The sequence below is a fragment of the Taurulus bubalis genome, assembly GCF_910589615.1.
Source record: "Taurulus bubalis genome assembly, chromosome: 11".
Taxonomy (NCBI): Eukaryota; Metazoa; Chordata; class Actinopteri; order Perciformes; family Cottidae; genus Taurulus; species Taurulus bubalis.
In genome coordinates this window covers 4,753,237-4,766,211 of record NC_136599.1, presented here as the reverse complement: position 1 = coordinate 4,766,211, position 12,975 = coordinate 4,753,237, and the positions used below count along the sequence as shown (strand labels likewise).

Sequence of the window (12,975 nt, the reverse complement as noted above, 5' to 3'; positions counted from 1 at the left end):
CTTTGTGCGATCGGACAGACGCACTATTTCGACGCTGGGAAAAAAAATGCAGCAAAGACACACACACAACGTACACTGTTTCGGTGTCCGGTGACCTTTTCTGGACATGCAAAGCCGATGCCGTGACGTGTCGGTGCGCCGGGTAACAGGAGCCGGGGGGCTCGGCAGAAAGCGGTGACCCTTTGAATATGTTGTTGTGATGTAGAAAAAAAGACTGTGTAAAGCAAATGGCCCACTTTAAGTAGTATCCTATTTTGTATTATTCATCCTCCAATGCATACTGCCACCTAGGGGCCTCGTTTGGCAACATTGAGCCGGAGTGAGAGACGACGTGAAGCTTTCAGTGTCAGTGGGCTTGATGACGTTTTCTCTCACAATAAATACACACACAAAAAATATCCCATAAGTTATTTTGTCTTTATTATAAAAAACAAGTGTGCTGTATTATTACTGTAGTAGTGAGCTAATAGGAAAGTAGACATGGAAGAGGTCACAGTAAACACAAACCCTGAGAATCTTATAATGATGAGTTTTCTACCATGATGAATATACTCTTTATATATTTGAATTCCAATAGTCTTTTTGTTTGTGAGTCCTGATGTAAGAAGCTTGTTTACCTCTCTTCACTCTCTCACTAGACGGACGTCTTTGCTTTCTTGCGATGCGCCGACTGGGTTTTCGTGTCCTTCGCGGCTCCATTAATTGTTTTGCTCTCGCGCGCCGTCGCCACCTTTGCCTCCTCGTCTTCCTCTTTCTTCGGCCGCTTCAGGGGCGACGTTCCTTTGAGCGTCTGGAACTTCTTGAGGTCGGCGCAGAAGAGCACCTGAACACACGGATACAGGAGACACGCGCTGTGTTTGTGGCGGGCCGACGGGAGGTCACATGACATGAAACTCACGGGCGGCACTCACCGACTGGGCCCAACCTGCAGAAGGACCCCACAGGTGTCTGAAGAAATCCCCTGTGCAGAAATACGACATTGGATTGTGTTAACGATGAAAGAGACCAGTGTTGACCATCAGAGCGAACATACTCCTGATATATATGTATATATATATATGTATATATATAATGCTGCATGTGACTACCAACCGAGATCTCGGTGCAGTTTATCCGTGATGCTCTTCTGTTGGTTGCCGGGAGCGTAGCCGTAGTCTCGTTTAGCGATCTGCCACACGTGTGTGTCTATGGGCACGGCCTCGGCCTTATCCAGGGACATCAGACACACACAGTCGGCCACCTACGGACACACACAGGGCCTTGATTACATGTTGATGATGCTACAAATTCACCAAAAAAAAAGTACAAGAGGCTGCTCTACCTTGGTGCCGACGCCGGGGAGAGTCCGCAGAGCGTCGCGGGCCAGCAGGTACGGGACGCCGCGGAGGCCCTCGAGCCACCGGAGCCCGTGGGCGTCCAGAATCTGCGCCGCGCTCTGCTGAAGGAACCGAGCCCGGTATCCAAAACCCAGATCCCTGAGGCGCGCCTCCACGCCGTCGTCTGCAAAGGAAGACGTAGGAAACAACACATTTGTGACGACAACGGAGAGTGAACGTGACGCCCAGCAGGTTTACAGATGCGTGGAATATTTAGGGACTCGAAGAAAGAAATAAACACAAACAAAAAGAGACAGTATATGTTTGTCATAGAGCCCACAGTGAGATTCATGTACCACTCAGCTCACACCCAAAGCTCTTCTTATTCCACTTTCTTATAACAGAGGCTGGCTAGTCGTGGTCAGATATATAAATGTATCTATAAAAGATACATAAATACTTAATTTATCCAGAGGGGAAAGTTAGAAAAGTTAACAAGTGCCTCACTTCCAAGATCGGGTGTTTTTATTTTCGAAAAAAATACTTAGTCCAAAATTCTATCAATTAATATTAATCAATATTAACTAAATGATATATAATAGTAATAACCCAAAAGGGGGGAAATAATGTCTCCCAAACACAAAGAATTATGTTAATAAATGCCACGAAAGTAAAGATCCCTCAAAATCAAAACCTTGTTCACACAAACCAAACCTCAGAAAAACAAAGAAATAAAAGCCAACCATAAATAACCACAAAACATCTACAAGTATGATAAAAAAAACATTAAAGAAGACCTAAATATTCTGAAAATACATCACTGCATTTCTTTCTATCATGCAACTGAAGCCAGAATATAAAAACAAGGCCTCCCGGTTGGATTTTATCCCACTGAACCGCTCACACTGCAGAAACAGAGGTTGTGAACTCTGCAACACCGACGTGTAGAGATGATTAACTGAAGGTCTGTGGAGAGAGAATACCTGCGAGCGCGGACAGGGAGGGGAAGTCGTGGTAAGAGGTTTCGTCCAGCCGGCACAGCGGGGCGCCCAGAGCCTGACACAGCCGCTCCACCATGCCGTGGATACGGGAGATGTGGTTGTTGGAGGTGCAAATGAAGGAAAAAAGACATTCGGTGGGATCCTGGCGAAGCATTCTCACACCTGCGGAGAGACACAACAATATAAATATTTAACAAAAACGAATATTGTCAGTGTAATATTGAGTGGTAGCTCACAAACTGGCCTGTGAAGATATCTGCGATGCGCTGGAAGTGTGGGTCAGCAGCTCCCCATCCTTTGTACAGATCCTCCAGCTTCACCTTCAGCTGGAAATAGTCTCTCAGCATCTCCTCCTCCTCCTCCTCTTCCTCAGTGTCCTGCACTGGAGTCACCGCCACCGGCTCCTCCTCTTCCTTCTGCATGAATCTCTCCTCTAACTTGTTTTCCACCTTGAGAGAAACTCCAGCTCTCCTCTTCCTCTTCCCGTCCGAGCTTTTGTAAGCGTGGTACCAGAGGGTGTCATCTGTCTGGGTCAGGGTCCACACGCGTCCGCCCATCACTCCGGTCCAGTGGCCTTCCGCAGTTTCTCTCCAGCTGTGGGCAGGGTTCATACACATTTTTACCAATGGGTTTCCATGACTTTTCCATGACTTTAAACCGAATTTCCATGACCAAACATTGTGTGAAATCTGGGTGTAAACATGAAAAAGTGAGAAAATGTAGTATTTTATGTAGTATGTATTCTCATTTAACAATGAGAATACAAAGCATACAGTAAACCTTAAATTACACAAATTAATGAGACAATAGTTTGATTAAAAGAATAAACATTTATATAGATGCCTGCTTATATTTTGAGCGTCTTTCTTTTAAAAGCATATTCATTATTTCAAACTCACCGTAAATCAACGACATGAACACATGAAGATAACACATTTACATGACTTTTACTAAGCATTGGGTATTTTATTTTTTTAAAGGACTTTTCCAGGCCTGAAAATAACCATTTAAAAATGCCATGACTTTTCCAGGTTTTCCATGACCGTAAGAACCCTTTGTGGGGTTTAAACACATGTCAATACACAGAGTGTCAGACGGGGATGCGATCTGCTCTGTTATGGCGGAACAACGTCACATCTGAGACCCAAACTCACCGGAAGGATTGTCCGCAGGCGAGAGTGAGATCCAGACGCAGCTCGGACCTGGCGCAGGCCAGAGATCTCCACAGTCTCGCTCCCGATGACAGCACCGCATGTTGGGCCATGGCCACAAGCCACCCCGCTGTCTGGTGTTTATAAGTTAAAACAACACCCTCCCACAGCGCTGCGGCATTATAGAAACTCGCGGTGTGAGTGGGGAAACCGGAAACACAACATCAGTGTACGTTACAACAGTGTAATACCTTTCGGGGAGTTGATTTAGCTGTTAGCTGGCGGCGATAATGATGGACAACAAAGACCTAACACTGTCGCAAAGCTGGACGCATATTAGAAGAAAAGCTTTGGAGTTTAGGTGCTTGTAATAATATTTAGTATATAACTAAATGTTATCTAACTCCAAAAAAGAAAGTTGACGTTCTAACTTCATATTAATAATGATCAGGAATAGTTTAAATGACAATCTGATGCAACATTACACTGATTCCGGTAACCCCGCCCTCCTCATGTCAACACAACTTCTGATTGGCTGTCTCACATAAGGTGGGCGGTAATTCTAACCAAGCTCATCCACGATTGGTCAATGCATCCGTGCCCGCGGTGTCCTATTGGCTAATATGTTTTGGACCTCGCGGTGTACACAGGAAGTCGTCTCCCTCGATCTCTCTTCTAAAAAAAGTCGTGCTCGGAGCGCGGCGTGTCAGAGGGGCTCGGATTTACCGGTGAACACGGTGGAGAAAATGGCAGATATGTTGACTCTTTTCACGTCCATTGGGCTCAGCGAGCAGAAAGCGAAAGAAACGCTGAAAAATGAAGCGCTGAGTTCCGCCCTGAAGGACGCAATTATCCAGGTACGACCCGACGCTTGTCGGACAGCTGCGGAATGTGACTGACATTACATTTATTTATTTGAGCTCCCTTGTTCTATCGAATACGTATTATTTATATTTGTCTCAGTTCTTCTCTCCTTTTTTTAAGAGGCTCCTACCTTTTTGGATACGTGTCTCATAACTTAATGTTAACTAGGTTAGTTAACAGTTAACTGTTGTGGCAAAGTCCCCATTATTTCACTTTCACAATGATGCAGGTGTTTGCAGACCAATTCTCCCAGAGTTCAGCTGAGAGACATTATAACACTTCCCTGTTGGACTGTGACAACATAGCTAATGACACAGCCCATTAGCTATGAGACATGCATTCATTTTGAAGGACAAATCAATGAAATAACTAAAAACACATATGTTTCTACTATACCTTGAATAAGGAAAGTAGCACTTAAATGGCACTTACTGATAGCACGTTGTAGTTTAACTTTATTGAAGAAATTGTACTTTCTTGAGTTTGTACTCATGGTTGAATGCACTTATTGTATCGCTTTGGATTAAAGAGTCAGCTAAATGAAATGTAATGAATTCTGGTCTTTTTTCCTCTCTCATTGGTTCCAACAGGCTCAGCGTTCCCTCGGGGCATCAGGAGTGGACAAAGCCATCGGTACATTGCTGTACAGTATGGCATCTCGCCTTAAAGACCCCAAGCGCCTGGCGTTCCTCGCAGACATTATAGTTCAGTGCAAAATCTGCACAGAGCTGCAGCTGGCAGGTAATTCCTGACATCTTTGGACATGTTGCCACCCAACTGCTAGTGAACAAAATGTGACTTATTTTAAGGTTTATCTTTTGCAACGGGTCGTTTTCCAGACTGAAGCTATTTTGTTTTCACTCACCCACCACGGCTCTTACACAAAGTCTGGAATACACTACATTTATTTAATGCAAAATGTGCAGTAAAAAAATATCTTGACACCAAGTGCAACTTCTGAAGGAAGTTGGGGAAATATTGAGAGCATAGGAGAAAGCAGAATGGATTGAGTACCAGCCTTGATTATATATACTTCTTAAATGAATGAGAAAGGTGTGTGGACATGAACGACTGCAGAAAAATGACTTCTCATCCTTATTTATTTTTTTTGCAGCTGCACTGGAATTTGTGAAGAGTCATCCTCAGGACCCCATCAACCAGAAGGAGTTTGACGAGGCATGTGGAGTGGGCGTGGCCATAACACCGGAGCAGATCGAAGAAGCCGTAAGTGAGCGTACGCTCTCCGAAATATGTCTGTGTCGTCCGTCTGTCAGCCTCGATGACCGTTGAATATCGCCGCAGGTGGAGTCGTTGATCAAGAAGCACAAGGAACCGCTGCTGAGGGAGAGGTACCACTTCAACATGGGACTGCTAATGGGTATGATGTCATGCTTACTTGGTTAAAGATCTTTGCAACCATAAAAGGCGGGGTTGGTAATCTTGAGAAACTAGCAGGGTGCTCACTATTAGCTAACAGCACGAGCACCAAAAGTCACTAAATCTAGCAAGACAGCGCTTATGGAACAGTCTCCCTGACCACATAAGGGCAACACAGACACTGGACTCTTTAAGGCTTTCTAGGAAGGCGTGTTTGACTTTGTGTTAATTCACTGTCAGCTATTTTTTTTTTTTATTATGGTTTGTTTTAACTATGTTTTCTTTTGCTATGTACTGGCTCTGTGGCACTCATTCATTCTTTTGAATTAAAAGTGCGTTACAAATAAAATGCATTATTAGTAGTAGTACTACTACTCACACAGCTGTGACGAAGAATGAGTGCACGAGCAGAATAGGTGCAATAAGCCCATCCAATCTTTAACTTCAGGCAGAATTAAATGATTGGCAGCGCTTATTACAATCCTGTGACCGCCAGTTATCTGATTCTGTCTCTCTTTGTCAGAGCATTTGAATATAATCTCAACAAAAATATAAAAAATATTCACTCAGTCATGCATCACTCTTAAAATAATTATACTTTGCTAGTTCACTAAGAAATGTAAACGCGAGTTTGATAAACCAGACTTTATGTTCAATATTTCTATTTTCGATGCAGTCATAACTCATTAACTCTTGAAACAAACACACTTTACTTTCTACAGAGTTTAGTTGTCTGAAAAATATGTTCTGAATATGTTTTTACAGCTACGTCAGACACATCATTTGATTTATTGATTGCTGAAAATGTCAACAGTTATAAAGAAACAATGTTTCTGGAATACTACCTTCTTTAAAGCCTAACAGACGTCAACAAACAAATGTCTCACGAAGCTTTTGTCTCCGTTGCAGGAGAAGCACGCTCTGCTCTAAAATGGGCTGATGGGAAGGTCGTTAAGAATGAGGTGGACTTGCAGGTGTGTGTCTCGAAAAAGAGAATGTTGTGAGTGTGCGTTTGCAGCCGAGGTTGTTGGTTTTACTCGCTGCCGACCGTAACGATCTCTGACTTTGTGCTTAAAGGTCCTGCACCTCTTGGGCCCCAAGACGGAGGCCGACCTGGAGAAGAAACTCAAGGTAAGTCCAGTTATTTAAAAAGGAAAAGCTTGACGGTTTGCGTAGTATGTTTATTCGATTCCTGTGTCCAGACAATAAATATATTCGGCTCAAAACCAACATGTTGAATCACAACATGTCATCTTTTACGTCAAAGTCATTTTATTTTCTAAAATGTTTAACACTATTCCTTTAATCGCAATCTTCTGACTTCATCTGCGGCTTGTTTCTATTTGTTTTTCAGCCCCAGAAAGCCAAAGTGGCAGGCAGTGAGGGAAAGGTGAAGAAAGAGGAGGTGGCGGTGACTGGTAAGCAGGCGGCAGATTGACAGCAAATGTATTTGTATGTTTTTGTCATGTATGCTTTTATTTGAATTCTTTCCACTTTGCTTGTTGGTTGTTCAGATGAGGGGGTGGCTGGGGAGGGAAGGTCTCTGATGGAGCAGCTCAGAGGAGAAGCTCTGAAGTTCCATAAAACAGGTGAGAAGGAACCACCTGAACCACGAGAAGCAGTTTCCTCTCGACTCGTTGCTCTTTACTGACTGAGTGTGTTACCCTCCATCATACAGGAGAGAACTATAAGACTGAGGGCTATGTGGTCACACCAAACACAATGGACTTGCTTAAAAAGCACATGGAGATCACTGGTGGACAGGTACACACTTTATATGTGTTACTTTTGGAGAAGAAACACATTAACTTACATTTTTTTTTATGAATATTGTTTTTCCACCTGTTTAATTTGCGATTTTTTTCCTTTTTAGATTCGTTGTCGTTTTCCTCCCGAGCCCAACGGGATCCTTCACATTGGACACGCCAAAGCCATCAACTTCAATTTTGGTTTTGCAAAGGTTTGTGTCTGTCTGTTTCTCCATCATCATTTTAAAAGAGGGATAGGGGTGTGAGGGGGCTGAATACAGGCAGACAGGCAGGTAGATAGACAGGTAGCTCAAACAGTCATTACATTTTGGCCAAATCAAATTATTATTACAGGGTTCTTACGGTCATGGAAAACCTGGAAAAGTCCTTGAAAAAAATAAAATCCCAAAAGTTTTGTAAAAGTCATGTAAATGTGTTATACACATGTGTTCATGACGTTCATTTACGCTGAGTTTGAATATAATTAATATGCTTTTAAAAGAAAGACGCTCAAAATATAAGCAGGCATACATACAGGCATCTATATAAATGTTTATTCTTTTAATCAAACTATTGTCTCATTCACTTTTTTATGTTTACAAAGAGATTTCACAAAATGTTTGGTCATGGAAATTTGGTTTAAAGTCATGGAAATTCATTGGTCAAAATGTGTACGAACCCTGTTATTATATTTTCTTCTTTTTTGCTGTCAGTGTGTAATGAGCATTTCAACAAAAATATAAAAAAGAGAATAAGATAAAATAATCCTTTATTAGTCCCGCAGTGGGGAAATTGCAGGATATTACCAACCCTACGTTTTTAAAAATGAATTAAAAAAAAATCAGTCATGCATAATTCTGAAAACAATTATACTAGTTAAATAATAAAAGGTAAATGTGAGTTTTAATTAAACACACAACATGTTAAATTGTCCTATTTTCAATGCTGTAACAAACACATTTGTTATTCTACCCCCAAAAAAAACTGCTACTACTTGGTTGAAAAGTATTTTGAGTTGTTTTCTTTGTTGAAGGAACAGTTGGAGCTCCACTTCCTGTTTAACCCTCTCTTGTCTGCTCCTGCAGGCGAACAACGGAATTTGCTTCTTGAGATACGACGACACAAATCCAGAGAAGGAGGAGGAGAAATACTTCACCGCCATCAGGGACATGGTGGAGTGGCTTGGTGAGTCTGACTCTGTTGATCTCCACCGTTTCTGATCCGGTGAAAGCTCCACGCTCATGAAGAAAGATTCTTATCGACATAACTCCATAACTAATACGCAGGATACGAACCTTTCGCTGTCACGCACGCATCCGACAACTTTCAGCAACTCTACGACCTCGCGGTGGATCTCATCCGCAGGTGAGCGCAGGATCCGCGTGCACGTGTCGGTAAATGTGCACGAGCCTGGGAGGTGATGTTGATTTTTTTATTTTTATTTTTTTTATTCAGGGGTCACGCGTTCGTGTGCCACCAGAAAGGGGAGGAGCTTAAGGGCCACAACACTCTCCCGTCGCCGTGGAGGGACCGACCCATTGAGGAGTCGCTGGTGCTGTTCGACAGGATGAAGAAGGGGCTGTTCGCCGAGGGGGAGGCCACGCTCAGGATGAAGATGGTCATGGAGGACGGGAAGCTGGACCCCGTGGCGTACCGGATCAAATACACGCCGCATCATCGGACGGGGGATGAGTGGTACGCTGGAACTGTTGTGCTTTTCTTCTCTTTCTCACTACAAGCTGCGTTTTATTTACGTCTCTCTCTCTCTCTCTGCAGGTGCATCTACCCCACTTACGACTACACCCACTGCCTGTGTGACTCTATTGAAAACATCACACACTCGCTCTGCACCAAAGAGTTTCAGGCCAGGTTTGCACACTCATCTTGCAATCTATCGTAGTTTAACAAACGCATGCATCTCCACGTTCAACGTCTCTGTTCGGTTCCCTTTGTGTGTGTGACAGGCGCTCATCGTATTTCTGGCTGTGCAACGCTCTGGACGTGTACTGTCCTGTCCAGTGGGAGTACGGGCGCCTGAACCTCACCTACACCGTCGTGTCAAAGAGGAAAATCATCAAACTGGTGGAGACCGGCGTCGTCAGGTAAGAAAGGGATTTATTTTAAACTATTTGCATCGCATTACATTGCAGAACAGTTTGTGTTGTGGTGATTTTAAATAACTTGGCTGTTTGGATGAAAAGTATGACAATATACTTTTACTTTATTATATTGATACTGACCTTTTATTAAGTGGAATAGGTGTCAACCAGACTTGAACGATCCACATTTGTCGATTTTTAAACAGTGTTATGTGTCTCCTGTTTCCTTAATTAAAAAGTATCTCAATATTGGCAGATATCCTGAATTAACCAGTCAATAAAGAAATAATCCCTAAATATTGTGCGGAGGCACAATCCTGGAATCATTATCCATTAATCAGAATCAGATCCATTTATTGCCATGTATGTTTTCACATACAAGGAGTTTGTCCTGGCGGTAGATGCAAAACATTTAACAAGTGCAATAAATGAGAGCATGAATATTTACAATTAAATCTACAGTAGAATATAAAATGTAAGTTAAAATAAAGTGCACAGACAACAGATAACAGTACTTTAAGGTAGAATGTAAATGTAATGGTAAAGTGACAAGTGTATTTAAATATGAAGTATGAAGGGATGTGCAGGGGAGTGACCGGTAGGACAGTAATTCGCTGTGCATCGTTTTAACCCCAGCTGCTGCCTTCTCGCTTCATAGTGACGTACTTTCTGATTACAGAGACTGGGACGATCCCCGACTCTTCACCCTGACTGCGCTGAGGAGAAGAGGTTTCCCGGCAGAGGCCATTAACAACTTCTGTGCTCGGGTATGCGGCGCGCGACGGAAGAAGGAGCTGTAATTAACCGTGTGTGTGGGGGGACGGCGCTGCAATGACGATTTTTATATCCGTCGGCAGGTCGGAGTCACGGTTTCCCAGACGACGACGGAGCCCCACCTCCTGGAGGCGTGCGTGAGGGACGTGCTGAACGAGTCGGCGCCCAGAGCCATGGCCGTGCTGGATCCGCTCAAAGTCACCATCGCCAACCTCCCAGAGGGCTCCAAGGTCTGTGGACGGAGCGCTCGCGGTGCGGTACTTCCTGTCTGTTGAGCGGTGCCGCTGAATGTTCCCGCTGTCGCCCTCTTGTGTCCCAGTCAGATGTACGAGTGCCGGACTTTCCCGCCAACGAGGCCAAGGGCAGCCACACCGTCCCGTTCACGCGCACAATCTATATCGAGCAGAGCGACTTCAGAGAGGTCAGAGATGGGGATGAAACAAAAACCCTCACGGTAGAAGTAGCAGACTCTGTTCACAGAAGGTGATGGTGGACTCCTCTGCTTTTTTTTGCAGGTGATGGAGAAGGGCTACAAGCGTTTGACCCCAGACCAGCCTGTCGGGCTGAGGCACGCCGGGTTTGTCATCTCTTTCCAGAAGGTCATCAAGGTGAGACTACCGAGTATTTCGAAGTGTTGTCAGACCAGTTTTGCAGGGCGGAATTTACTTGCGATTATCAGGCGGGTACAGGATAACCTACGTGGGTCGAGCAGTTAAAACAGCTTCTCATCAAATGCTAAGAGAACTCGCTATGTGTGTGTGTGTGGATATTAAAGGGTAGCGGGTTGGATTTGACCGCAGGCCGCCCTGGAAGGACTCAGCCTGAGTCTCAATCTCTAGTTTAATTTTTCATTTTCATTTCATTTATTTATTTGAACAGGGACCGTACACATCAATCAACCCAGGGGTAAATGTGTCAGTCTGAGCTAAGGCTAAATTTCAACCGTAGTCCCTGTGGCCAGATATAACAAGCCATCACTAAAGGAAAGAAATGGTTATAACAAAAACATCATAAAAAGCAATAAACATACACACATTTTGTACACACAATCATTGAGGAGGGAGTCACGATTCATGCTCACACACCTTCATATAGTACATTTTGGGGTATGCTTTAGGGCGGGGCTACCTTGTGATTGACAGGTCGCTGCTCCCAGTCTGGGTGTTGTCCATGTTTTCGTCTTACAACTTTAACCCTTTCACTGTGTTTTCAGTTCATGAAAGTTGAATTTTGGTCACCTAAAAATGTCTCATTAATTGTTCAGTTGTACTTAGCTCCACCCTCTTCTGGTTCCAAAATCCAAGATGGCGGCGGCCAAAATGTCCAACTCAAGGCCTCGGAACTGTAGTCTAAAAAGCAGCGGGTGAAGTCAGGTCGCCTACGTCCACTTCTCATATACAGTGCATGGGTTTAACTAATGTCTGAGAGTTGACCTGCAGCTGAATGTCTGCTCTCGGTGTAACTCGCCCTCAGCCGTGTCTGCGTCCCTCTGCGGACGTCTCCACCTCCTGCTGACCCTCCCTTTTGTTTCTCAGGACGCTCGGGGTAAAGTGGTGGAGCTGCAGGTGACCTGTTGCAGTACTGAGACAGCAGAGAAACCAAAGGCCTTCATCCACTGGGTCAGCCAGCCATTGACGTGTGAAGTGCGCCTTTATGAAAGACTGTAAGTCACACAAAAAGACACACTCACTGTCATTCCTCACCAATATTACGCATAGATAATAACTTAACTTCTCTCTCTCCTTGTAGGTTCCTGCACAAAAATCCAGAGGATCCGTCTGTTGTTCCCAACGGCTTCCTGAGCGACATCAACCCCGTGAGTCCCGCAGCTCTCCCGCGACTGTCCAGCTCGACTTTTTCAACCGGCGCGGCGATCATTTAATGCGCTTCCTCCTCTTTTTTTTTTTACCCAGGATTCCCTGCATGTGATCAGCGGTGCCTTAGTGGATACCTCGGTGAAGACGGCAAAGGCTTCAGACAAATTCCAGTTTGAGAGAGTTGGCTACTTCTCCCTGGACCCCGACAGCACCGCAGATAAGGTGCAGTAACGGGTTGTGTTTCATATCACACATGCTTGCTGAAATTATTATTATTAGTGTAACGGAAATCTTTCTTTCCCTGCAGCTCATCTTCAACAGAACGGTCACCCTCAAAGAAGACCCCGGGAAGATCTGATCCACGGATCGATGAAGCCGCACTCCCTGCTTCCCACGAGCCCACGGATACATGTCCAACTGGTTTGCATCACTTAAAGGTGTCATTTTAATAAGGGCACAGACTGCTCAGGCCAAATAAAATCAGGTGCTGTAATAATTACAAACCCGTATTTCTAAAATGCGGTTCCCTTTTTATGGATCTGTCTTCCTGAAATTGTTCCATATCTGCCGCAGAAGGATTCACATGCAGTGTTTCTTCTTTGTTGAATGTATGCAACTTTGATCATTTAGGACTGTGTGTGTATTAATACAATATTGCACATAGGAGATGCTTTCAAATACCATGCATTACTTTTTTTACAAAGGTGGTAGATCACTGCCAAACCATCATGTGCATTTCTTTTTTAAAGACCTTTTGACAGGAGACAAGAATAAACAATAAAATTAAAACATGCAATGTCTCTGTGTTGATAGTTTCTGAAGCTGAAA

General features: G+C 44.0%; 2 protein-coding genes across 2 annotated transcripts; one reads left to right on the top strand and one right to left on the bottom strand.

The window, feature by feature from the left end:
- Positions 1 to 402: 402 nt before the first annotated feature.
- On the bottom strand, positions 403 to 3,617 carry ogg1 (8-oxoguanine DNA glycosylase). The gene is made up of 7 exons (XM_079225653.1): positions 3,472 to 3,617; positions 2,562 to 2,911; positions 2,300 to 2,479; positions 1,322 to 1,500; positions 1,093 to 1,240; positions 912 to 961; positions 403 to 823 (listed from the first exon to the last, which is right to left on the bottom strand). The coding sequence occupies exons 1-7, from the start codon at positions 3,579 to 3,581 to the stop codon at positions 635 to 637; spliced, it is 1,206 nt and encodes a 401-aa protein (XP_079081779.1). The 5' UTR covers positions 3,582 to 3,617; the 3' UTR covers positions 403 to 634.
- A 572-nt stretch (positions 3,618 to 4,189) lies between these two features.
- qars1 (glutaminyl-tRNA synthetase 1) lies at positions 4,190 to 12,939 on the top strand. The gene is made up of 23 exons (XM_079226883.1): positions 4,190 to 4,325; positions 4,923 to 5,073; positions 5,447 to 5,556; positions 5,635 to 5,710; positions 6,619 to 6,683; positions 6,787 to 6,840; positions 7,064 to 7,127; positions 7,224 to 7,298; positions 7,388 to 7,473; positions 7,583 to 7,669; positions 8,543 to 8,642; positions 8,744 to 8,822; positions 8,913 to 9,152; positions 9,234 to 9,326; positions 9,422 to 9,559; positions 10,236 to 10,323; positions 10,414 to 10,560; positions 10,650 to 10,751; positions 10,846 to 10,938; positions 11,866 to 11,993; positions 12,080 to 12,146; positions 12,244 to 12,369; positions 12,455 to 12,939. The coding sequence occupies exons 1-23, from the start codon at positions 4,215 to 4,217 to the stop codon at positions 12,503 to 12,505; spliced, it is 2,331 nt and encodes a 776-aa protein (XP_079083009.1). The 5' UTR covers positions 4,190 to 4,214; the 3' UTR covers positions 12,506 to 12,939.
- Positions 12,940 to 12,975: the final 36 nt, after the last annotated feature.